Source organism: Alligator sinensis, unplaced genomic scaffold (genome assembly GCF_000455745.1).
Source record: "Alligator sinensis unplaced genomic scaffold, ASM45574v1 scaffold623_1, whole genome shotgun sequence".
Lineage (NCBI taxonomy): Eukaryota > Metazoa > Chordata > Crocodylia > Alligatoridae > Alligator > Alligator sinensis.
The window spans coordinates 369,836-396,182 of record NW_005842769.1 but is presented as its reverse complement, the minus strand read 5'-3'; the positions used below and the strand labels follow the sequence as shown (position 1 = coordinate 396,182).

General features: G+C 40.3%; 1 protein-coding gene across 2 annotated transcripts in view; it reads right to left on the bottom strand.

Moving 5' to 3' along the window:
* Positions 1–26,347, bottom strand: part of CUBN (cubilin) — a 243,841-nt gene that overhangs the window by 67,997 nt on the left and 149,497 nt on the right. For both annotated transcript variants that reach the window (XM_025216815.1, XM_025216816.1), the window contains exons 34-47: positions 25,945–26,058; positions 24,955–25,083; positions 23,966–24,098; positions 21,323–21,528; positions 16,383–16,564; positions 13,343–13,535; positions 11,939–12,136; positions 11,209–11,355; positions 9,944–10,134; positions 9,479–9,662; positions 7,492–7,666; positions 6,077–6,255; positions 3,909–4,118; positions 2,930–3,070 (exon numbers count right to left, since the gene is read on the bottom strand). In XM_025216815.1, coding sequence (XP_025072600.1) covers positions 2,930–3,070; positions 3,909–4,118; positions 6,077–6,255; positions 7,492–7,666; positions 9,479–9,662; positions 9,944–10,134; positions 11,209–11,355; positions 11,939–12,136; positions 13,343–13,535; positions 16,383–16,564; positions 21,323–21,528; positions 23,966–24,098; positions 24,955–25,083; positions 25,945–26,058 — 2,382 coding nt within the window. The remainder of the gene's footprint in view (positions 1–2,929; positions 3,071–3,908; positions 4,119–6,076; positions 6,256–7,491; positions 7,667–9,478; positions 9,663–9,943; positions 10,135–11,208; positions 11,356–11,938; positions 12,137–13,342; positions 13,536–16,382; positions 16,565–21,322; positions 21,529–23,965; positions 24,099–24,954; positions 25,084–25,944; positions 26,059–26,347) is intronic.

The window sequence follows — 26,347 nt, the reverse complement described above, 5'->3', positions numbered from 1 at the left end:
TGGCCCGTGCTTCTCCCTGGGTGGGGGGAGCTGCAGGAGAAGCACCCATGGCTGTCCTGCCCGGCCCCATCCCCCACCCTGCCCCAGCCTAGTCCTGGCACATTGAAAAAAAAAGCGCCCCGCACTCACTGGCTGCAGGAGCAGCGACTGGGGCCTCTAGGCACTCGTGGCAGAGCCCTCCCGTGTGCTGCCTGGAAGCTGGGTCCACTGGGGCTGAGCAGTCCCAGGCTCCAGCTGAAGTTGCCCCAGCTCCCAGGCAGCGCACAGCATCCTGCCAAGGCATGCTGCACCCATGCCATGGGACAGCTGCTGCATAGGTGCCAGGCCAGGGCGGGGTGATCCTTGCTGCCCCCCACTGCCCCACACTGTGTGGGGGGCCTCTGTCATGAGCACCCAGAGGCCCCAATTGCCGCTCCTGCAGCCAGTGACTGCAGAGCTTCAAAAAAAGCCCTGTGCTCACTGGCTACAGGAGCAGCACAGGTGCAGCGCATCTCAGCAGGATGCTGTGCACTGCCTGGGAGCTGGGGCCAAGTGCTACCAGGCTCTGGCTGACATGCAGAGCCGCCCCAGCTCCCAGACAGCCCCAGCTCCCAGGCAACGGGCTCTGCCTTGCTGCTGCTTGCCCACCTGGGGTGAGGGGGTGGGGGTGGAGGTGCGATGCAGACATGGCTCGCTCTGGGTGGCAGCCGGGCATAGCCCCCACTCCAAGCACTGCCATACACACATCAGTGCTGGGAAGCTTCACACAGCCCTAGTATTCAGCTTAGATCTGAAATGAATCTTACATAGGGAATGGAAACTATTTCAGATGATATGCTGCAGGAAAGACTCCCATACATCTAGGGTGCCTACACATGTGCTCATTTGCATTTTATAATGTGTTGGAGCAGACTTGATTAACTGAGTCTGTTCCACATTCTAATTAAAATGCTTTAGTGCCACCTTGTCACATCTATTAAGCCTCTGTGCATTTTTAAATGGCCACCAGGGCACTTTAGCTAAACTTCAGTCAATAAGGTTCAGCTAAAGAATCCTGTGGACATTTTTAAATATGCGGGGGCTTCACAGATGTGACCCTGAGGCATTTTAATTAGAGTAGCTCTCCAGGAACTGCTTTCATTAAAATGCACCCTCCCCACCCCTAAGCACATGTGTAGGCTGCCCTGGTGACCAGATTTGAGGGGGACATACAGAAAGCTAGTCCTAGAGAAGGTGAAGGACATGATACTGGACAGGGAATGGTGAGCAAGCCTCTGATTGTGGGGGGATGGTCTGAAGACAGAGACCAGAGGAAAAGCTTTGGCAGTTCAGAAGCAGAGTAGACTGGAAAGGTAACAGCTGAGTAACTTTGGGGATGTTCAGGGTTGTGCAAGCCAGCCTGGGGACAGAAGGACTGCTTAACCCTTTGAAGGGGACAGTGAACGTCTGGGTGGCCTTTGCCCCAGTAAATCCTTTTGTCAAAGAGCAGCTGTCTGTTTTGCTTCTTGGATCTTTGGGGCTGCACTTGCCCTCTCCAACAAGAAAGCAGAACTGAGTGCTAACTTCTTGAGTCAGGGCCACAGAACAACTACAGAGGGTTGGGGACTGAAAGGCCAAAGCTTTCAAATGGGAAGGATCCAAGGCTCACCCCCTGTTCCACTCTAAAAGCCATACCTGGGCTGGCTTCAGGGGCCACAGTGGGCCACAGTGGTCTGAAGCAAGACCTGCCATCCTAAGTAGAATTATAGGACACTAATAGACTCCACAAACTTTTGAAAAAAATCATTAAATAAAACGCTCCTTTTTGTTCTTGGGGAGATGCCCCTCTTTCAATTAAGTGTTACCAAATGTCAAAGTAGAATGCTACCAACAGATCTTATACTAGTCATCTTCTGCAAAGTATTGCCAAATTATGAATCAGGTCCCCAAAACTCAAGGGACTGGCTTAAAATTGTTCAGATTCTTAAGAAATTAGGATTCTTTACATTTGCCTTTGGATTCTTAACCCCTTGCAGTTCATGTTTTGAAGATTTTCATAGCAACCACAAAGGCTGATTCTTAAAAATAGCGTATCCTGTATCTGTGCAGGTATTAGGATTAGCTGATCCTTGCAGTTCTTTTCAACCCTCTGATTCCACCAAAAATAAATGAGAATGACGAATCTCACATAATCACAAAATAATTTCTGAATACCACCAAATATTGAGAAACAGAGACAATAAAATCAAGAGAATTGACAGCACTGCCCCACACCCCAGTGTAAAAGAAAGCAGAGTATTCAATGGGCATTCTAGGAGTGGGACATGGGTAGGAAGGAGGAGTGACAGAGTGGAACTTCGGTAAACCAGATCTCCTGTTTGGTATATGGTCTAATACAATGAATCTTCACAGTGAAGTCCATTATAAAGAAGATAACATAGGCTGCCTGCAACCTCAACCTCTGCCCAGTGGTTCAAAAAATCAGACAGCTCCAGTCATACATAAGTAAGATTCAAAGGGAAAAATATACACACAGTTTTGAAAAATACATTAATTGAAAGACCAGTTGTACTGATAATTTTGGAATGTGTGTGTAGCCACATAGCACGTGTATAGGGAGCCTTTGATGCACTCTAATTAGAACACATTGGAGAAGACTTGATTAATCGAGTCTGCTCCACATTCTAATTAGAATGCTTTAGCATCATCATAGTGTCATGTGTATTAAGCTTCCCTGTGTTTCAAATGGCTGTGGAGGTGCTTTAACTAAAGCTTCTCGAATGAGCTTTAGTTAAAGTGTCCCACAACAATATTTAAATGTGTGGGGGCTTAATACACGTGATGCTACAGTATTTGAATTAGAGCAGCTCTCTGGGAACTGCTCTAATTAAAGCACCCCCATCCCTCAGCTTGTCTATAGGCAGCCTTAGGCTGTTTCACTTATGGTAAGTTGCAAGTTTATAAATCCAACCTTCAATGCTAGCATCAAAGCGCAACCTGAATCCTGGGGCGTTGACAAATCCATCTGTGATGAATCTGACGTAAGCAAAACTATCAGAGGTGTCCACTGCATCAGGAATAGTAGTACCACAATATCTGCCCAATAAATTCCCTAGGAATATAGAAATAATTAGCAAAGCAACCAGGATGAATTTCATTTAAAAATGTATTAAAGTGTCACCTTTGAGCTTAAACTATTGGGCAGGAACATAAAAAAATAGAAAAAGCAGTCCCTGGGAAGCTACTAGAAGGCATTTTGCTAGCCTTATTTTACTTCAGTAACTAATATAACTGTGCTGGTAATAAGGAAAGCATGTAGCAGTACAAGTGGTTCATCTAAAATGTCTGTATTATACACAAAGTTCTACTCAATTGTGATTCTGCAGATTTTTAGGAAAATGCAAAATATGGGATTGTTCATGAAATAAACTTGAAAAATAAAGACTTAATAAAAATAAAAAGCTGGCTCCCCAGTGGGAACCAGTGGTCCTGCTACTGCTTTGGCCTGGCCTCACAGCCCACCCGGGTGGGTGAAGGCACTGGCTGGCAGGGTGACACAATGGGCAGCAGTCACCTCGCCAAGGGCTGCTCTGCCTGGCTCTAGATACACATAATGGCAGCTGCCCCCTTGTCCCTCCTCCCCCCCACCAGGGCATAGGCACCTACCTTAATGGATTGTTTTTATTAAGGTAAGTATAAATAAGTATTTCTAAATTTTTTGTACAACTCTACATATAATTTACTTTGTTGTATATTGTGTATGAGCACATCCAGAAAATCCAGAAAATATCCATGGAATTTGCTATATATCCCATGACCAACCCAGGAAAATAGTTTCATTTCTCTGTGTTTTAAGTAGACCCCTAATTATTCATAACTGCATGCAGGTTTAGCAGCTTTCTAATCTGAGGTGGCCATCTGGCATTAGGGAAACAAAGACAATAACTGACCAGAAGCATTATACTCTCGAATCTCCACAAAGTCATTTGCACACCCAGGAGAGTTCTGAATGTTTAGTCCTTCTAGACTAATGGTCAGATAATGGCCTCTAGGTCCATGGAGAAACCATTCACACAACAAATTGTCTTGATAATGAAGATCAGGGAATCCTATGGTTTCAATTACACCATTTTGTCCTGTCACTGTTCCACCACATGGAGCTGCAAAGAGAACGATTTTTGAGTCATCATTTTACCATAGAGTAACCTTTATGCAACTAAATTCTCTCCCTCAGGTCTTAGTAGGGCAATGCTAAGTAGGTTAGGCACCTGACTGGGGATAACGTACTGGGGATTGTCTTCTAGATTCTAAATCTTCCTCTGTCTCCTAATTATACCAATCCTGTTTTTTTTCTTTTCCTTCCACAAATACCTGTTGGTTTTGTTCAAATTCAAATATTACAGAAGCTGTTTAAGTTTTTCACTGATGTATTCTCTAGCAAAGATACAGATGTTGGGCCTGATTCGCTCAAGTTACAGATGTTGGTTCTGTTTCGCATTTACACAAAGGTCCAATTCTAGTACATGGGCAATGTAAATGAGAACTGGGCCCTTTGGATCATGATTCAGATATTCCAAAATGTAGGAGTTTCTGGAACTGGAATTTTCTGTTGGACAATTACAAAGATAATTGTCAACTGGGTTGTGGTGTGGACCTGGATCCCTGATTCAAATACCTCTCTAGATTTAACTAGATGGTAATATATTTTACCTAAATAGTAATATAGCATGGGTGATTTGTTGGGGTTAATTATCACAGTTTAAAAGCAGAACTGTGTATTTCTTGTTCATTTCCATGCCTTTCTGTATGCCCCTAATAATGGAATCACTTCCCAGTTCACAAAGCTACCACACTCTTTTCACTTAGAGTGCATCTTTCCTGAAAACGTATTTCTTTCATAAGCTCATAATATTAATGTTTTAAAAAATAACAAATTAGGAATACATTGGACTTCCTACTGCATTCTGTATGCCTGTTAGTTAAAGTCTAAACTTTTCAAGAAAGAGGCTATATTTAATTTGTGCCATGTATAGCTATGTAAACAGTGCTGGCTCTAAAATGATTAATAAGTTAGTCCAATTTGGTTTGTAGGCAGTTGAAACATGGAGACTTTTTCTGAATAGATATAATTTATGCCTTACTGTTAATTAGTATTTTCTTTCAGTGGAAGCAGCTTCAATCATCCAAACATATATTTGCACAACTGATGTGTTTTTATGGTTCAGATTTAAAATCTAATCAATACAATCTTGTTTAAAACAACACTGCATTAGTTTGCCACCAAAAATATAAAGAAGAAAGAGCTCAAAGTCTGTTGAATAAGAAAGAGCAACATAATAAACACAGTTCTCTGAAGATTACTGATAACATTAAAATGTAAAATCTCTAGTGTACCTGACCCAAAAGTATTGCAACTCTTTGTTGGTGTTTCTAATCCTGGCCTGGCATCTTGAAAATATTCTTTTAAAATTTATTATTTCATTTTCCAGCTGACAAATATTGGTTCTCCTCTTTTCAGCCTTATTCCATTCCTTTGATTTGCTGTCTCTTTGATGGTCTATGAGTACTGTTAATACAACTGATTATGACATTTGCACCAAGGCACCACCAGTTTCTCTCATAACCTCCTGCTGTTGTTGGTCTTTTAGCATCACACGCTTCTCCATACTCCTTGTTACGTAAGTTATGGTCATTTTATACATGATACCAAATCATATTACAAGGCTTTATCTACCTAAGCTGCATTTGTAGTAATGCAAATGGTGACTATACAACAGTGCTAATGCCATTCTTTGAAGCATTTGGCCCCTTTACTGTTGTCTCTCTGATTCCTACAATTTGCAATTTATGGTTGACAAGTCTTTGTTTCCACTATAGTAATTCTATGAGGATTTTCATATTCTGATAATCCTATCACCAGTAAAGAATATATTATAATTAATTGATATGATGTTTCTGGTATCTTGACTTAAAAAATAATGGAAAGAGACAAAACCTTCTGCTGCTCCATCTGTTTGGATGAAATGAAGGACTAATGCTAAATCCATTATAACTTTTCTGTCCCTTACATAGCCTAAGATCAGTGAAAATGTAAAGTTATGAACTGTGTAGGTCATACCTCTTGAGTACTTGACACTGAACCCAATCTGTGTGGCACCATTGTCAGTTCTGAATTTCATGTACATGACACCACCTGAAGACCTTTGAGTGCCTGGCAGAGAGCTTCCACACAGTTTTGCAATCATTGGTGCATTGCTGTCAGCTCCATTGCGTAGCTCAAGGTAACTGAGGCTACAGCTAACACAAGAAAAAAAATTAGGGTTTTTTTATTTAAAGAATTTAAAACATTTCAGCAAACTCCTGAAACCTAGTCAGAAAACTTCAGATCAGTTTCTCTGAAATGTGAACTAGGGAGGAGGCATACTGAGAGAGCCAGACAAGTTTAAAATTGGTGATAGCACTCTAGGGTTTGAATCAATGATAAGTGTTGGAAATATCTAAATAGGTCACATTACCATGCCAAGCCCAACATACAGACTGACAGTTTCTGACATGAATTATTTGAAATGGCAACAACAAAAAAATCTGAAATAATTAAATAAGCATAAAGTGCACAGATTTAAAACAGTTAACCTTTAAATTCTGATTTAAAAGTGCGCTCCCTGCTAAGTTTCATCTGTGATGGTCAGAATAGCAACAGAACCTATCAGAGGGATCCAGAAATGTTCAGAACTGGAAATAATGGTGGACCAAGTATGCCTGTGTGTAAGGGCCACAAACAATTTAAAAATACAAGATAACATTATCTATGAAGAGTAAGCAGCTCTTCTGTATAGGCATATATATATACAGGGCAAGAGTAGCATCTAATGCCACAGACAGAAGTCCACCTCCCTGGTCTAACTCATGGCACTCCGCAGAAAGTGTTATGAGTTAGACTGATCCTCCTGACCCAACAGACATTAGACAGGAGGCATGACTGTGGAATTGCAAATCATATCCCATCATACTTCATTGCCGGTACAGGTAGAGCCTAATCCCAGGTTCCCCCTGCACCAGCAAGAAGTAAACCCCATGGCTGGGAGCTTCATCAGCTGACAGGATTCCCAGCCATGGGAACGTCCCATGTACCCTGAGGCTGGAAGACCACAGCTACACATGCAAATTAAAGCTGGATAGAAACCAGCTATAAAAGTTTTTACACATTTTTCAGCAATAATTTTTTAGCTGGTTGGACCTTTTAAATTTGCATGTGTAGCCTGTCTAAATTGAGCACTTAACCAGGTAACTGCATGAGAGATGTAACATGTAGAAGGGACCTTATATTTAATTGCTGTCAGGTGTTATGGAACATACACTAAAACTTAGAAAGTCCAATCACTTCTCTCAAGAATTTCCTAGGTATCTTACCTCTAAATGTGGGAGTGTATTCTACTGAGGAATTATGGAGCATAATGCTCTTATAATAGGGAAAGAGAAATCAAAATAGAGTGCTTTAGGGACCACAAGAAAAAAACAAATGTAGATATATACTTTGGTGAAGGTTCAATGTAAAACTGATCTTCAAACTGGAGCTCCACTGCCTGTCCATTAGGAGTCATTATAGTCCAGATGCAGTCAGCATGCTGTGGATAGTTGTTAGGATAACTGGGGGAAGATACATATCCAGTGGGGTTGGAGTCACTGATATAGATATTCCCTCCACACGCTGAGAAAGAAAAAATTAACAACATGTTAAGGAAATGGGTGAGATTTTAAAAACAAATGAGTCATATATACATACTCAATCACAGTTTCCTTTCAGTGAATTGTGTTCACCTCATGAACAAATGCATTTTCATTTTTGCTACTGAACCATATTCAAACATAGTTTAACCCTTATTTTGTATACAGGCAGTCCTTGACTTACAACATTTATAAATTGACACCCTGTTCCAAATTTCTGACATCAGTTTCGACTTTATAATGCTTGATCAGATATGATGCTACACCAGTGAACAAGTCGCTGTGTCACCCATCTCCCTGGAGAACATTTCTCCAAACTTCCTTGGACACTTTCTTTAAGAAAGCAGACAAGACTCCAGAAAAACCTTCAGCCAAGACTCCTGAGAAGAATCCAGCTAAGAAGCCTTCAAAAAGTCCAACCAAAAGCCCTTCAAAAAGTCCAGCAAAGTCACTCAAAGAAGTCCTTCCAAATCAATATAATTGCTATTTACAGTATAAATACATTAATGTAGGTATATTACTCATCTATAATTGATTGAATACAAAATTCTGGGCTATTTTTGGTGAAAACAGGGTATCGGGCCTTGGTTCAGGAACCAATCCCCCATCTATAACATTGTTTCCTATGGGAAAATCGGTTCCGAGTTACAACGTTTCGACTTAAGACGCAGTTTTCAGGAATCAATTGTGTCGTAAGTCCGAGGACTGCCTGTACTGCCAAAGGTTAAGCAAAGGTCTGCCACAATTGCCTGATGGAAGCTGTAGTGCTCTTAAGCTCTGCAGAAGTCTCGTGCTTGTTCTTGCTAACGTTCTAAGATGGAAAGCTAAAGTTAAGGATCAGCTGTTTTAATGCTTGTGGGAAACGCTCTTAATTCTGTGACCAAAAAATTGAAATGTAAAATCAAGATAATATTAAGTGAGATATGGCATTCTGAGCAAGCTCAAGAATTTGCTCTGAATCTTTACCATATCACAATATCTTTATTTAGGAGGTTTTTGATTAAAATGAGTTTTCACAATGCTAATAAGCACAGCAATTCAGTCAGTAAAATATTAGCAATAATACTACACCACTTCATCAATTTAAAATAAAACCTAAAGTAATATTAATTATTTTTTATGTCATTTCAAATAGAAAGAGTAGGAAGAAAAAGAGCTGTACAGACATGAGAAAATTGATAGGTTGTCTTAACTGTATTTAATCAGCACCAATTAAATGAGGATTCAAAATGCCCTAAGGGATGTGGGTTTGTCATGAATACACCGAAACAGCTGCAGATGCCAAGTCCATGATTTACACCAAGATCTGACCTTCCACCTTTTTGTTCTTTTAAAAATGTCATTTTCTGTAGAGGATATTTTCTTGACAGAGGAGGAAACTTTGTGGACTGTTATAATCCTTTTAAATACACTGAGCCAAATTTGTTCTTTCTGTAATTCAGCATTTTCACCATGTGAAATCAAACCAGGTTTTCATTTTCAATTTGCTTTCTTTCTCTCTATTAACTGTTGAAGCCTACACCTAACAGATTTATCCAACTTCTCTTGTTCCCTCATATGCAGGAATGAGATACTCTAGTTAAGGGATACTAGAGCTATTCCAAGGGGGAAAAGTGTCTTATTAACATATAGAAAACTCACAGGCAGTGGGTATGTACAAATCATCCACAGAAAGAATCATCCACAGAAAAGTGACATTTTTGCAGGTGTCACTTTTAAGAACTATGCTTCTGAAAGAGCAATTTCTAAGTCAATTCATTAATTTATACAACATCTATTTGAGTCTGACACTCACCCATATTCTTAGCCTCATACTTCAGTTTGAACCCTTGGCCCTCATTGTTGCTGTCAGAAATGAAGCGGACAAACAGCTGATTTTCTGTGGTGTACATAGTAGAAAAGGGACTACTACCACAGATCTGTCCATTCCCTCCTGTGGTCCCCAATGGTGGGGCAGAGTCATCGATTCCATTTTTAAGCTAGAAAAAGGAAATAGTTTAGGTTATTCAGGCATAAAGCTCTACAGTATTATACGTGAAGAATGCTCAAACAAAAATGAAAATAATTCCAGTGTTTCAACCTTTAGAAAATAATTAACTTTTAATAAACAGTATCACTAAATAATGTTTCTCTCTCTCTCTCTCTCTCTCTCTCTTTCTCTCTCACACACACGAGAGGAGGACAACTCTAAACATATTTTCCCTCTCGCCTTGACATATCCTTTCCTAGAGACCAAGATAAGACATACAGATCGTCTCACCTCAACATAGTCTCCACGGCTGCAAGAAACATCCTCACCCTGAACCTGGAATGGCTGTTCAAAATGCACAGCAATGATGAATCCGGTGGTTACCAAGACATGCCAGGAACAATTGAGGTTAGGCACATAGCTTAGGGGATAGTTGGGGGATGTAATCACACCCCTGTCTGCATGCAAATAGCCACCACAACCTGAATAAAAGGAATCGATATAAATAAGAAAAAACATTTAAAGTTGTTAAAATAATCATTCACATTTTTATTTAAAAAACCCTCCCTCTAAAATATTATGTGACTGATAAAACAAATTCTGAGGCAAGAAGAGCTGTGTGGAATGTGCACAGCACAATTACAGGCCACACATACATGCATGTTGTAGACTGTTCAAGTTGCATGCTGACACAGAAAACAATTTGATGTGAAAACTGGCTCCTTGCCATGATACATAAATGAGGAATATAACACTTTGGTGCATATAGGACGGTGGTATGGCTGGTGGTATGGTACTTTTCCTCATGCCAACACCAGTTTTTGGAGCCACTGAAAGCCAAACCAGCCCAATCCAAGGTGCAATATGGATCAATCTTGTGGCTGCCTTCCTATGACCCTTGTGTGCTGCCTGCCCTCCAAATGCAATTTACATTAGTCTGTATATGTTACGGGAAAACTCTTTGCAAACAGGTAGCATTAGAAGAGAATTTTCAGAGTAAAGGAGAATCCATGGTTGCTACGTATAGTGTTCTGTAAGTCTCTATGGAAAATTAAAATGGTCCAAAGTTCTCACGTGTTATCTATCATGTGTATGCCCTTTGATTAATTTAATTTAGCCTCCAAGCTGGAGATTCCCTCTCTTTCATCATCCATCTTTCATCAACTGAGTTTTATTTTCTAGCTACAACCATCTTCGCATTTTTAATATATTATGAAATTCTTAACCACATGGGAACTGTTGTAATGTTTCTTCCTTTACTGAGCATTTTCCATGTCACCTTATTTATATATCAGGACAGTGATATTGCCTGCTTGATTAGTGCTTTGTTGTAGCTGATCTCTGAATGAGTTACAAAGTTTAACTAATTGGTGGGAAGAATTTAAGTTACCTAGTTTTTAAATACTTTACAGGATGCCTAATGCAATTGGTTTTACACAGTTATATAAAGCAGTTGTGCTAAAAATATCACCTATAACCACTTCCTTCCTCATCCAATTTGTAGCAGCAAAAGTAGATTAAAAATGCATTTTTAGTAAAAAATAAAAAACACTTACTTTTGTGATAAGAAGCATTAAATCCAAATCCAGTGATACTTGCATCAGCAGTAAAATGAATGAACATTGTGTCTCCTGAAGATCTTATTGGCCCAGGAACTTCACGACCACATACGGTGGCCAGTACTGAAGAAAGGCTAGTATCCCCTAAGGGTGAAAGTAGTAGTATCAGCATCAAAAACATACTCAAATTCAAAATTTTGAAACAGTAATTCATTCCAAATTGTTGGCAGATTCTTATAAACTTGAGGTTGGCACCCTATGGCCCTTGGGCCAGGTATGACCTGCAAAGGTGTTGGATTAGGTCCACAAAAGTCCATTTTAGCTGATGGCAGCATGGGGGATTGGGCAGCATGCAGCAATATTAAGCTGCCATTCCTCTGCAGCCCTCTCTGCTGTTCTCTTGTGCTGCTTTATCCTCACTGGACAGGGCATTAAAGGGCAAGTGCAGGAAGTCTTGAGGGATAGGAGGGGGAAGAGCAGAGAATTGTAGCTTGAGGCAGGGGTTGGGTCAGAAGTTCCAGTCCATGGCAGCAAAAGGTGGTCAACCCCTGTTCTAGACCCTCAACCCTGTGTTGTTGCTCTTCATAATAACCAGAACACCGTTTCAGCATTAAAGAAGAATATAGTTTTGGAATAGGTTCTTGTGACTGGTGAACTGTCTGTGGATTTCCAGCTGTCCTGTGACTGGGTTTCATGCTGTTGGCTAGTACCAACATTGGTTTCTCACCATCTCTGATAACAAGCTTGTCATAGTTGCATGAACTGTGAGATTCTATGTCTAGGGACAGGATGTTGAACTCCACAGTGGACTCTGGAGCTCTGATAAGCCATGTACAGTCAGCAAAATTTCTGTACTTCCTTGGCCAGCCTGGGGAGAAGAGGAACGAAGGGGTTTCTCCTGTTGTTATGATACCACCGCATGCACCTGCAGTATACAAAGGAACACACATTACCAATCCTCATTTTTTTAAGATTTAAAGGTACTACATTACCACACTTTCCCAAGGACCTACTCAGAGGCAGGCGGGGAAGCATGAAGACCCTGATCTAGAACTATGAAGGCTGACTTTTCTTTATGAGGCAGTGATCTGGGCCTAATTTTCTAATAGAAAAATCTATAGCAGGGTGTACATGCAGATGCTTCACCCAGGTACAGCTGACTGAGGCATGAGCTGCGCTGGAGTTTATTACAGCACTTTAATGGCACATGTAGATGTACCCTCTGATTAGAAAGCATGTGTATATAAATATCAATAGTCTTGCTAGAGAAGTGCTAGTCATTTAAATACTGAAGTTAAATAGAAATAAAGCTAAATGAGATTATCTTCCCTCCCCATTCCAGAATTTTCAAGTGTGGATTTAGAAGTGTATTAGGAGTAAATTAATCTGAACTATCCTCTTTAACTTGCCAAAACAAACAAACAAACAAACAAACAAACCTTTTCTTTTCTTTTGCAATATAAATAAATATTTATAGTGAAACTTTTCCCCTTTATTTCTGGGATACTTTGCATTAAAGCTTCATCTAAGAGTTTCTGCACTGTGGGTATGTCTACATGGCACCCAGTGGCAACATAGCAACACACTATGTTGCCATCATGGCGTACTACAGTGACATAGCTATCATGCGGGTCTACATGTGATCACCAACTATGTTGCCATAGCGGCACACTCCCTGCTTACAGTACACTGCTATGGTGACGTAGTGGCGAAATCAGCGCAGTAGCCACCCATACTGCACCGTGCTTTAGGACTTCCAAAAGGAAGTCCTAAAGCACGGTGCCAGAGCAACATTGCTGTGCGGTGATGTGCAGACGCACCCTGTATGATACAGCTTTTTAGTCATCTTTGTGGAAGTGACAAGTACTTCAAGAATGCTATTTTAAAGGGTAGGCATGCAAAATATTTGGTTCTCATAAAATGCCAAAATGAGGAAACATTTTTCACTCCATCTCCCATCAAAGCTGAAGCTTCAATTTCATATATATGAAAAAGATACCAGTAGAAATCAACAAAAATGATGATGATAATTAATATTCTTTGTCCTTCACACCACACACTTTAAAAGAAAGAGATTTTGAATGCATTCACTTTAACAAACTAATCAGTGATGCCATTTTCAGAGACAAACCTCTAGCAACACGGTGTGGAGTTGCTGTAGAGGCTTCCATGGCATGCCACTCTAAAAGGAAGCCCTTTCCATTCACGGAGTAGTCTGACTGGAACTGGAGTGTAACAGAACTGCCAGAGGACGTGAAAGACGAAGGGACTACCCCACAGTATGCTGAAAGAGGTTGTGAGTGGATGCTGGGCCCATCATAGACCTATAAGGAGGAAAAGAATTGTTACTCTTATTCAGGTTTTAAATTTGAGCCTTTGGGGCCATTTAATGCTGGTAATAATAAAAATGAAATCAACACAAAGTATGCAATCTGACTGCAAAGCTCTTAAGGCTGCAGCATTACGGACAGAACTCCTGAGGAGAAAATTCCCATATCCAGTGAATCAGAAAGAACTGGAACTTCAGCCCAATTCCAGTTAAGGATAATATTGATGACAATTAAAATTAAAACCTCTTTTCTGATTCACCCTGTTCATTCTTTCCCACCAGAATAATCTGAACTAAAGCCATCAAACTAATTTTCAGTCAGAGACTGTTCTTCAAGGACATTAACTGGGTTTTCATTTAACAAGAGCCATTAGCATAATTCTTTTCTTTTCTGAGGGAAAGAAACAATAAATAACAGTGAAAAATTGGTCCTGAGGTTTTCTCTGTAGATCAACATAATTATTTAATTAGCATTTTGCAAGCCAAAAACCTCTGAATGTTACAGACTCTTTTGTTCTGCTAGCACATAAACCAATTATGTGACCCCCAAAATAAACAGGAAAACAAAAACAGAAGAAAGATTATGAACATTTCTAAATTGGACATTACATGATCACATGGTATCAATGAACAGAGCTTTTAGTTAGTAGCCAAGGTGACAGATGTTCACTGAAGATCTATGCCATTGATTTAAATGTGACACGTTAGCTTTTAAGACAGGGAATTTGAGAGGAAAGAAAGAGGGCTAAGGAAAAGACAGAAGGAAAAAGTAACATATCCATGTTACAATCAAAGGTCTGTCCTGCTCAGGTGGTTAAGGCACAGCATTTTATGTAGTCAGAGCCATACCACGGAGTGATGTGGCTAGCTTCATGTCCAACCCCCTCTGACTCCTTAGCCTGAATGACTAAATAACTATTTACAGCCAGGTTAATTGTGGGGAGCCTTCAACTTGAGCTCACAGAGAGTCTTAAACTCATAGGGTGCCTGTAAACATGTGGGATGTCTGCTCTGATGCACTGTATTTAGCTGGAGCATGCTAATTAGCATGCTTCAGCCAGCCTTTGCATCTCATGTACCAGCGTCCCCATGCTTCAAAATGGTGGCAGGGGCACTTTAACTAAGTTCGTTTGACAAATTTTAGTTAAAGCACCCCCACAGCCATTTAAGTGTGGGGACACTGATACACGAGATGCTGTGGGCATTTTAATTAGAGCGGCTCTCAGAGCCAGACTAACTAAAGCACCCCCTCCCACTCCCAGAGGACATGTAAAAACGCCCAGAGAGAGAGAGAGAGAGAGAGAGAGAGAGAGCGCGCGCGAGCTGTAGCAGAATACTTAACCCACACTACCAACACAATCCTCTGTGTAACTACTTTTTGTAAAGGGGTTTACATGAAAGGCCAGTTCCTAGGTTAACTGGTAGAAAAGTAAATTCTGAAAAAAGGAATTATACTTATCTCAGTTAGAGAAAGAATCAAAGCAAAGAAATGGGATGCCTGTTTATGTTCTTGTTATCACTCAGTCTAGTTTGTACTTTTGTTTTGTCCTATTTTTATTTAGGAAAACTAAATTCATACCATTCCTACCTCACTGGTTTGATCTATGGTTTGACCTGTGGCATCTTCCAGAGTCTAGAGCTCTATGATTGGCCTTCTTAACCATCAACACACTCATATACAATCTTTTACTTGATCCATGGCAGTTATCATCCTCAGCCATGAGGGAGGGGGTCTTTAACGACCTCACTGGACTTATATCAAGGAGGCATTTGGCCTCAACAGCCTGAAAAAGGGTCAAAGGCTAGACTGTGTTGTATAGCCATGCAGAGGAGTAATGGGGCCAGCACAATTCTCTCTTTAGAGCACCAACATTTTTTTTCCTAAAGACTATACTTGAACCAAGGTCTCAACCTGTAGTGTATTCAGGTTCAGGGCCTTACATGCCTAGAAGGTAGGCATTTAAATCTACACTAGGCACCTAAATAAAGACAGCTTTATTTCACCACTACACTTTAGCACTGGAACTTTTAGAACTCAGAATGCCTGAAAAAGAAGCTCTACCTTACTATAAATTGTCTTTATGACTCTCTGTCATCCTATAAAATGCTTCAGAGTCCCAGTTGGGCCACGCTGGTATTAGTGAGTAGAAGTACATTTCACACTTCTTACAGGAGTGGGGCAGGGCATAAACTTTTTAGCATATGCACCACAAATTAGTCCCAGACGCTCCCCGAGTCCCACTCTGATCCACTTTTGCCCCATCTGCTGCTCCACTTTATGCTCCCTTCTCTGTGCTCCTTGCCCAATCTCTGCTTTCTGTTTCGTTGCCTGCGTCCCCTGCCTGATTTCCTGCTCTGTTTTCTGTTTCTTGCCCTATCTGCTGTTGTGCTGCCAGTCCTCTCCCTGTTGTACTGCATGTCACACACAGAGGCTGCCCATGTCACTTGTGGCACTCATCCTGCAGGTTGGCTGCTCTTGTCCTAGAGCAGGGGTGGCCAACCTGTGGCTCCGAAGCCACATGTGGCTCTTCAGAAGTTAATATCTCCTTGAATCTTTGCACAAGTGCACAGTGACCAGCTTCCAAATGGATAAGTAAATGGAAGCTAGTCACTGTGTGCTTGTGCAAAGATTCGAGGAGATGTATATTAACTTCTGAAGAGCTGCATGTGGCTCTGGAGCCGCAGGTCCTAGAGCAATTGATTGTTGAAAAGTACTGTGGAAAATGAATGGCCTAAATTGGACCATCAGAAAGTTTCCCTACTTTTCAGTTGACTGACTTTGTTCATTATTTTGATGACAATTTATGAAAACGATCATAGGAATCTACCAAAGTAAACTCACCTTTAATTTATCGTAATTGCAGTTATGATGATCTTCAATGTCCATCTCTACGACCTGACCTCGGATTACTTGAGAAGCATTCACCATTATCTTCCACTCATAATTGGCATTGTGTGGATAACTTCTGGGCCACAGTGGAGAAGCAATTTGCCCACTATTTCCTACAATATCATTTCCATATACTGCAAAACAGAAGAGATATTACTCACGGCAACACTTTTCATATCATTGGCTGGCTGCTTGTAAAAAGCAAACTAGTCAAACAAGGTTGAGGTTTCACTATGACTTCATCAAGCTATAACTAAGGACCTACTTAAATTGCAGTTCTGCAATTTTCACAGAAACTGCAAAAATGGCAGTTTCCATGATCACTGTGAAAAATGGTGTTTCCTGTGATTTTCCACAGACTCACCCCAAAATAATAAGATCTTACCAAAATACAAGGAAAGCATGGCAATTTCTGCAGTCATAGAGCCCATGGTTCAAAAGAGTGAGAGCTACTGGGAGGCTGAGCTATTGACAAACTTAGTGACAGTGCCAGTCTGGAAAGCAAAAAGGTTTTGGGGCCATCTATTAAGAAGCCCGCTGCAATGCTATAGCAATGCTACGGTCTGAGGATGATGAGTGAAAAGAAATCCAAGAAAGCTAAATAGTCTTCAGCTCAGGATTGTAGGAGGCATTTCCTTATAGGAACCTACATGCAGATGGTAGTAAATTGTTTTGTTCATCATAAAACATCTCTCTGGATGCATCAAGGAAAAATAGCATTCATCATTGTTTGGAGTGCAAATCACATATAAAGCAAAAGGCTGCAGCAGAGGCTGAAGGTCAGAGCAAGGAACTAGCAACTATGTCCTCAATCTTTAAAAAAAAAAAACACTGAATGCAGGTTCACAAGAAGAAAGGCTAGTCCCACTAGTGGGAGGAATTCACAGCCACCAACATTCCTCTGGAGAAAACTGATAACTCTAAATTAAGGGACTACTTGAACAAACACATCCCAAATGCTGGCAGTTTCCCATGTGCAAACAAGCTTCACCAAATTATCTACCAGGAGTAATTGCTTTGTATTTTCAGTCTAGATAACCTGCATTGGCAGAATATGAATCCATCTTGATTGCAGCAGATGAAGCAACAAATGCCCAAGATAACTATGTTCTGCACATTTTATTTGCACCTGGGAACTGAACAGACTGCAACCTGCCTGTTTTTCAAACAGAGCCAGTTCACCATGCAGCTGTCCGTTTTTCTGCCATGGCACAAGCTGTAGTGAAGGCTGTTATAAACTACAGCTTAGAATTTAAAAAGATCTGAGTATTTCTATCTGATAATGCAATGTATATGTGCAAAGCTTTCTCTGATATGCTCCATGGAATGATACCCCACACAATTCATGTCACTTGCAATGCATGCTTCCTTTCTTTAGTAAGTGACATCTGGTGTACACATTTTCCTGATGTGGATAGCCTTGTTTCCTATTTCAAAAAAGTGTTCAAACATTGTCCAGGCCATAAGATTCAATACAGGGAGTCCATCGCCAATCAAAGCATGGATCTACATGTGACTGTGTCACTACCACCAGAGCCAGTGCTTGCACAGTGGAATTTGTGGTTTAATGCAGTTCATTACCATGCAAAGAATATGAAGTACTACCAGCAATTTCTGTGCAAGGAGCTTGAAATCACTCACAGCACACAGTGCATGCTTAAAGTATGTGATCTCTTAAGACAGGGAAACATTGAAGATCAAGTTAAGTTTATGGCTGAAAATGCCATCTGGTTCATGGAACTTCTCACATGGTTTGAAAGTCAGCAGGCTTTCATCCACCAAGCACACAACAAGCTGATGGATTTGATAAGTTGGGTCAAAGACATGGCATCACAACTATCAAACTATCAACATGTGGAGATGTGAAACTATTAACATGTGAAAACATGTGGAGACAAGAAATGTTCTAAGCAACAGCTGTAGAGTTGAATCAGTACTACAAATACAGTCAGTCAGTACCACCACAGGTTCAACAACCGCTGCTTCCTTTTTTAGTGCTGTTTGCATTTTTTACCCGAATCAGGTGCCTTTTCTGAATTTTGACCCTTGGCTACTAAAATCAATCAACAAGCTACTTACATGAACTTTGTCAAAGAGTGCCAGTTACCTTCGACTGACTGTTTTGGGAGTATGTTTCCGATCACTTTCCACATCTCTACAACTCAGCAAAATGCTGCCGTACCATTCCAACTATTTCAGTAGATGTAGAACATGCGATCTTAGTGTATGGACAAATGTTTATATCGCAGAGACAGAGGTTGTCAGCTGCAGCTGTCAGTGGATGCTGCATGCTAGAACTTAACTAATAGGAATTGTTTCTATCAAGGCTAGCATTATTTAGTATTACTAAAATTTTTGCGGAATGCTAACAATAAATTGTGATATTAATTACAATTCATATTGTGTGTAGATTTATATTCATAATATATTTCAATTTAGATTTAAATGTAATACTTTGATCTATAATAAAGAGGTAATTTATTTGATATTTCTGCAGACTCTGCTATTTAATTATGCTACAGTTTTTGCACCTCAGCCACTCAGCAGCAAGAGGTGGGGACACCGGGCCCCTTGCACAATTGGGGGGGGGGGGGGGGGGGGGGGGGGGGACTGCTATGAAAAGACCACAAAATTAGCTCTGCATGACCACAAAAATCTCTTTGTCCCACTGAGATTTTGGTAGGTCTCTAGCTATAACACTGCATTTATTTAAGGCTAGACTGAACCTTATTAGGATATAGACCTGAGTCCCAGGTAACCCCTGTCACAAGTAACCCCTGCTTTGGTGGCTACGTATTGTGATTCAGAGTAATTGACTATGCTAGGCCCCTGTGCTTCCTCTGTTGTGCTAATCTGTAAGTAGGAAAGATGGATTCAAGGCTCTGCCCATATCCTGCCCCTCCCTGTATTTGTCGTGTCCTGTTGCTCCTGGGAAGGAATATGAAGGAAATAGTATTTGCTCAGGAAGAACACCTGTGTGTATTCTGCAGACAAAAAATCTTGAGTTGACTGGTCTATGACCAATTGAGAAACACATTTCACATTTCCATAATACAATTAAAGCCAAAGAGTACTAAATTGCAAAGTAAGATGCTCCAAGGACTAAGTTGTTGCTACTGTACAATGTAGTGAAGGGAAGTAATGAGAGAGACAGGCATCATGCACAGAGGAGGAAGAGACTCCTGTGTCTCTCCTAATGTGCACTGGAAATGTAACAGTTTAGCAGTGGATATGATAAATTTGTCAATACTGGGTGTCCTTATATTAAGGCTGGATGGTTTTCTCAAGTGATGGGACCTGGCTCAACCCAGGGTTACTGGACCTCAGTGCAGAAATCACTGGGTAAAATCCAGTGGCCTGTGTCTTACAGCAAGCCAAACCATGATCATAATGTTCCCTGTTGGTTCTTATGCATAGATGGCATATACTTCATTTCATCCTAATTCTGCAGCACTGTTAATGTGTTACTTCCCAAATCATCAGTGCCTATTTTGGCTATTGACGAATAAGGAAACATAGGTACCATAAACACTGCACATCATACCTTATAACAGCAAAGATACCTGGGTCAGACATTTGTTATGCAAAAATGCTACTAAATCCTTGGCTTGTGATAAATTATTCTTGTATGTAGCCCTTACCTACTTCGTAGTACAACAGCATTTTTTCCTGCATAATCCAAGAATTATTTGTTTAACAAAGAACTATATTTAGAAAATGGTGAATGAAAAAGAGGACATGTTTACTTTGCCTACTTTGAGGAGCTTTTGATCAAGAGAAGTATAATATAGTAAAATCCGAATAAACAATTTTTATTTATAAAAATACATTTTCATATTGAATTCTGATGCTTTAAATACACTTATCTAAAATACATGTAGGTATATTAGAGCTTTGTGTGGTCATGGTTGAATAAAGGAGGGTATTATTTTATATTTGAGGCCCATGTTTTGGGTAAATTCCTGAAGTCAAAGGGACATTGTTCATTGACTCAGTACAAGGCAAAGGCCCCTGGCTGAAACAATGGTGTGATGGTATCTGATCCCAGATCCCAACACTCGTGCATTCTGCCATGCAACAGGGTGCATCCTGCCATTACTTAGGCTTCCTGTTTAGTGCAGTTTAGGGGTCCCCCTGCTGCGTATTTGAACCCTCCCCTTTGCCTGTCAGCCCAGCTGGGCACAGACAAATCTGACTGTTTGGTTGCCTGGCCCCACAGCTCTGTCATGAGCTACAGGGCAAGACACATTCAGGTGTCAGGTTGGAGTGAGCCCCACAGCTTCCCATGACCCAACACAGAGCTTGTCTTGCCCTGAAGCTCCCAAGGGAGTTGTGGAGCAAGACACGTGGCTTGCCTGGCCCTGCAGCTCCTGAGGGATCACAGCAAGCACTGTAGCTGGTTGTGGTCAGTCCTGTGGTGAGTACCCTGTATGGGGCTGCATCGTATAGTTGTCAGTCTGACAACATGGAGGGGAACCAATCATCTTACCAGCTCCCACTCTGAGCCTAAAGCCATGACGTGCAGTCCCATGCAGGTCAGCACTGTGCAGCTGTCAGCTGAGCCCTGCCATGCAGCCAGCATTGGGCTACATGGCTGGGCTACTCTGCCACATGTTCAATTTAAGTTGCAATGGAAACCAGCAACCAAAACGTTCCACATATTTTGTGGAATATTTTTGTGGCTGGTTTCACATTTTGTCATGCCCTTAGTTCCTTGAGCATGTGGCAGGGTTATCCTTTATGCATAATTAACTAGTTTATTGCATCTTAAGTGTAACATCTCCCAGAGCCCAAAGATTTTACCTTCTATTTCTTAAAAGTACTGTTCTTATTTAATATCTGAAGGATTCTGGAAAATTATTACTTTTTTAACCAATATAATATTTACTTACAATGAGCAAATGTGGCCCAAAAGCCAACACTGCTGCCTGAGCCATCCGAGACAAATTTAATCCACAGGATGTGTCCAACGATGGAGGTGTAATTTAAAGGTAAGGATTCCCCACAGTATCGTCCTACCAGCTGTCCCATCTCATTCCCTTCGCGAATCTCCAGATAATCCTTAGTGCAGCTTTCACTATTTTCCAGCTGGAATATTCTGTTTCATTAGCAGTGGAGAAGAAAATTGTAACATAAATCATAATGCAATATTTTGTAATGCTGCACGTAGGGGAAAATTTCATTCTTGACCCATGTATGTCTTATTACATATTCGTAATTCCATCTTTTACAGAAGACTGGATTCTCAAAAGAAGTGCCTGGTACTTCATAAGGCCATGTTATAAATAACAGATATTTGTATTTGGTATGTTTTGTAGAGTGCTGAGGTTATATTTAAATGCATATTGGAAGTATGGAATAGATATGTCAGCATGTATCAACCAGTGCCCACTTACGCAAGTGCACATAAATTGCCAGTACACTTTATGAAATGACTTCAAGAAGTTAGCTTTCAGTTCAGAAGAACACCCCAAATCTCAAATGCTCTCTCATTTGCAATTTAAAGTTATGGATTCTTATCTCCTCTTCCTCCTACTTCCTCCAATTTCTCTCCCTCTCTGGCTATAAACATGCTGAGATTGTCACGTCCTCCCATTCATATTTGCTGGCTATTGACTAAAAAAATAGGAAAAGTGGGAGGAGACAAGACCACTAACTCCACAAATAGTGCTGATTTGGGACATCTGACTGATAAGCCAGCCTTATCTAAAGCCGACAGAAGTGACAGCAGATGAGAAGCCAGTGGTTAATGGGTGTCAAAGCCTGTTGTGAGAATGGAATCTAGAGTGGTGATGGAAAACAGTCTGGGTAGATTCCTGACTAAAGGGTTCATGCTGCTTTGGTTTGAGTTTCTGTCTGAGATTCCACATTTGTGTAAACCTCAAAATGAAATGAAATCAGGGGTTATGTTTCTCTGCCTAGATCTAGGCAGAAGGGTTCAACCAAGCTCATATGAATGAAAAAGTTTCATTCTGCAGTGCTACCTAGAACTACTCCAAGCCCTCTTAAAGAGATACTATATTAGTATAAAAAAACCTGATCAAGTTTGGTCTGATGTTTTTCAAGGAATCAGTTCTTAAATGCTTAGTTACTGCATCCACTGATCTGAGCGATAAATGGCTGAATTGTTAAAAATCAACTCCATAATATACTTTTTAAAAGCTAGCTGTGAGTATAATATAAAGATCCCAGAAAGGGCCTTCTGCAATTAATATGTGAACAAAATAAGTGTGCCTTATATTCTTGTACCATCTTCTCCCCTTCCAGCAGACCTGAATATATTCATCTCTTTCCAATAAACAGACTCCCTGCAAAATGGTTCTAACCACCCATCTGGATATAGTTTAGACTAATTTAAAACTAACCCTCAATTTGCAAGACAGACATTTTTGTAAGACCAACTTACTTCATGCCAAGGCAACTTTATAAAATCCCACTATTAAAATAAGCTCTCATACTTAAAGAGAGACCCCAAACCTCTTGGTTTTTCCTGATTTGACCTTCTGGTTAACTGAAACTGACCAATACATTTTATGTCTGCTATATAATATTTTACATTTACTAAATACCATATATCACACTTGTGTGTATATTCCACTAAATGGTCTGCTTCACATTGCCGGTATACCTATTACAGGTAAATAGTTATTTGATATTATTTTTAGCAAATACCTTATTTTTTTTCTGTTTATAGCACTTGTATTTGTTTTTCAGAGGAAGAATTAACAACACTGTGTCTTTTCATCATGTCAATAATCCAGTATTTACCTACTCAACCTCATTTGATACAGTGATTTACACTGTAAATACAGTTCCATTATTACTTCGCTTTCCCCTCTGATCCCTAACCTGCTCTGTGAAGGGTTATTGCTCTGTTTCTTGGCACTAACCTTTCATGCTGGGAAACAGACAAGCTCAGAAATTAACATCATGCATAAAGAGCAATCTAACTGCACCTTGTTAATACTCTAGGGAATCAAAATTGTTCTCTAGATTACACACAGATTTCTGTCTCATGTCTTCCAAGGAAATTCCTGTGACAGGCAGAAAAGTATGCTCACAGTAACATCCACTTTCTCCCTGCTTTCCCTCTACTTTTGTTATTTGATTACTGCTAAAATATATTTGAGATATTTAATTCACTCTGAATCCTATCATAATAAGTGCATCTGGACACTACTATTCAGATATATATCCCTCCGAGACCCACAGAAATGGAAAGACAAAAGATGGAGTGATGGTGAATTTCCCCATTATTTATGATCTGGTGAGAGCTGATCTCTTCAGCACCCTTTGCTACTCGCTCACAATACACCACCTTGTATGCTGTTTGTGCCTGTGATGTAAACAATGACTAGTAGGGGTGAAGAACGATTATATGCTCCCAGTGGCAACTTCTGTGTTCTCTTTCCAAGTGACTTTGGATATGCTGCTACAGTTTTACATGCTGGCAATTACATTTCCTGCTAAACAAAGAGCTTCCTTCCTGTAGGTCTATTAAAAAGCTGAACAACAACCCCTGGAAATGGATTTACATGAAAGACAGCTGGAGCCGGTTGCCAGGGGAGCTGAGAATGTTCCAGACACATTCAGTGTTCGGGGGATAAGAATCAGGATAGTTGGGGCTGTTGAAGGCTCCTCTGTCCATGTGCAAGGTACCCCCACAGGCTGTAATGAGAAAGAGACAGAAGAGGGAATGAAGAGACCAAATGGGGAAAATACCTTGGAAGAATCAGAATGTTTGCTACCTAGGGAAAATAATTGAAACAAAGACTATATTTCTCCCTCCTCTTAGCTTCTTGCCTTAACTAGACAGAGAACATCTCTTTGCCAGGTGTTAAGACCTTGGCAGAAAATCCTAGATACAGGAATCAAGTAGCAAGTCACACTGTCACTCTAAGATAAAAAGCAACAGCTCACCTAATAGAGGCAGTGAGTATGTACTGGGAAATATGAGTTTGGCCCATGGCTTGATTATTCTTTCCTAGGAATGGCAGACACTCAAAGCACATTGGTTATGTATAGACATTCAAAAAGCCTGAGATGCAACTGATCTAAATCATGTGGTTTTCTGTAAGCAGCATAGTTTAGATCGGCAGTGAATAGAAACACATTCACCCTTTGAGGGGAGGAGGAGGGGAGCAAATCTTAGACCGGGTTCCACCATTTTTAAACCAGCCTACCTATGCTGAATGTCTGTTCTGTTACAGGCATAAACCAGTTGCCGATAAGTTATACTGGTAAAAGTGTAATGTCTGTACCTGGCCATTGAGGCAGCAGCTCATTCCATTCAAAGGTGGTATAGGCTAACACTAGACAGATTCTGTAGGAACTTGTGCTCTTAGCCAGATAAGAAGGTTAAGGCAATAAGGGATTTTGAATGCAGTATTGATAGGGAGTCAGAATAAGTGCTGAAGAGTGAAGCCTAGAGGGATTCCCTTAAAATCATTTGTGTCAGTTACCAATAGTTTTGCTTTCAGTTTGGGGGGTTGGGAAGAGGGAACCCTTGCAAAAATCAACTTACATGAGAATGATGCAGCATAGGTAGCACGGAAGCCTCTGGCAGTACCGGCATTATTGGAGACAAAATTCACCACCAATGCATTGCCAAAGGACGTGACAGGATGTGGCATGGTAATGCCACAGTAACAGCCTGCATAACAGCAGAAACACAAAGGAAAGGCAAAGGTTACAAAGGGTATATTCCCATTGTAATAGGAATCTGGGGCAAAACTAATACTACGATGTTAACTCCTGGCATCAGTTACTATTTTTACCATTTTTATTTGTTAATTACATCACTGCATATGCTGAGGGATTCAACATTTTCATTCCCTGTGTGAATTAAATTCACACCTTTAAGACTTTTTTGTGATACAAAGATAGACCAACCAGAGTAGCCAATAGTCTGGTGGTTAGGCTACTCAACTGAATGTGGGTACCTCAGTAAGAGCAGGGATTTGAATCTGGGCCTTACAATTTCTGAGATGATGTACTGGATTATTGGCTTTTATCTTGCTCTCCCATATGGACCAGAAATTCTGGTCTGAAATGATGAAAAACTCTAAGCAAAAAAAAAAAAAAAAAATTACAGAAAGTTTCAGTTTTTATGAATTGGCACTTCTGATGGAAAACCTATTGAAAGATTTCTGACCAGATCTGTTGTGAATGTGATGCTACAGAACTTCACTGTGACTTAGATGAACTGTGCTCAAGTAGGAAGGCCCTAGACACCGCAGAAGCAGATGGTTGATAATGTCCCTGGCCTTCCTGTATGAAGTTAGGAGCAATATGAAACTAAGGACCAAGTTCTATTCTTGCTACACTTTAAATCAGCAGCAACCCTACTGACTTAAAGGGAGTAACTTAAACAAGTCTCTAATATTACTAAAGTCTCTAATAAATTAATTGATTTGATTCAGTGTTGACTCTCACTTAGCTTGTTACAAATTTTAATTTAAATATATGTAGGTGCTTTCAAACACATTAGACAGACAAGGCAAATCTACAGTACCTTGAAGAGGAGCTTCATAATTATCACCTTCCAAAATTTCTACAAAATCTGTAGTACAGTTATTTCTGCTGTCTTCAGTAGCAAAGTCAGTGAATGACAGTGTAACATGGTTGACTGTTAAGAGCAAAAGTAAAAAGTTAGGGGAAAGTATGGCATTGTGTACACAACTAATTATCTGTGAACAAAGTGTATTTTATGATATATCTTCATTGCAAGAAAAAAAAAGCAAAAACTTTGTTTTATCCTTCTCTTTCACTAAGTCAGTCAATGAAATAAACTTGTAGCTCTTCACGGATTGTGAAATATAAAATCAGAAGCATCTTGGTTACTGATGTTCTGAGCGACGATATTGAAAATACATTAATCCTGCTGGTAAAAAATCTGTTAATTCATTCTCTATATT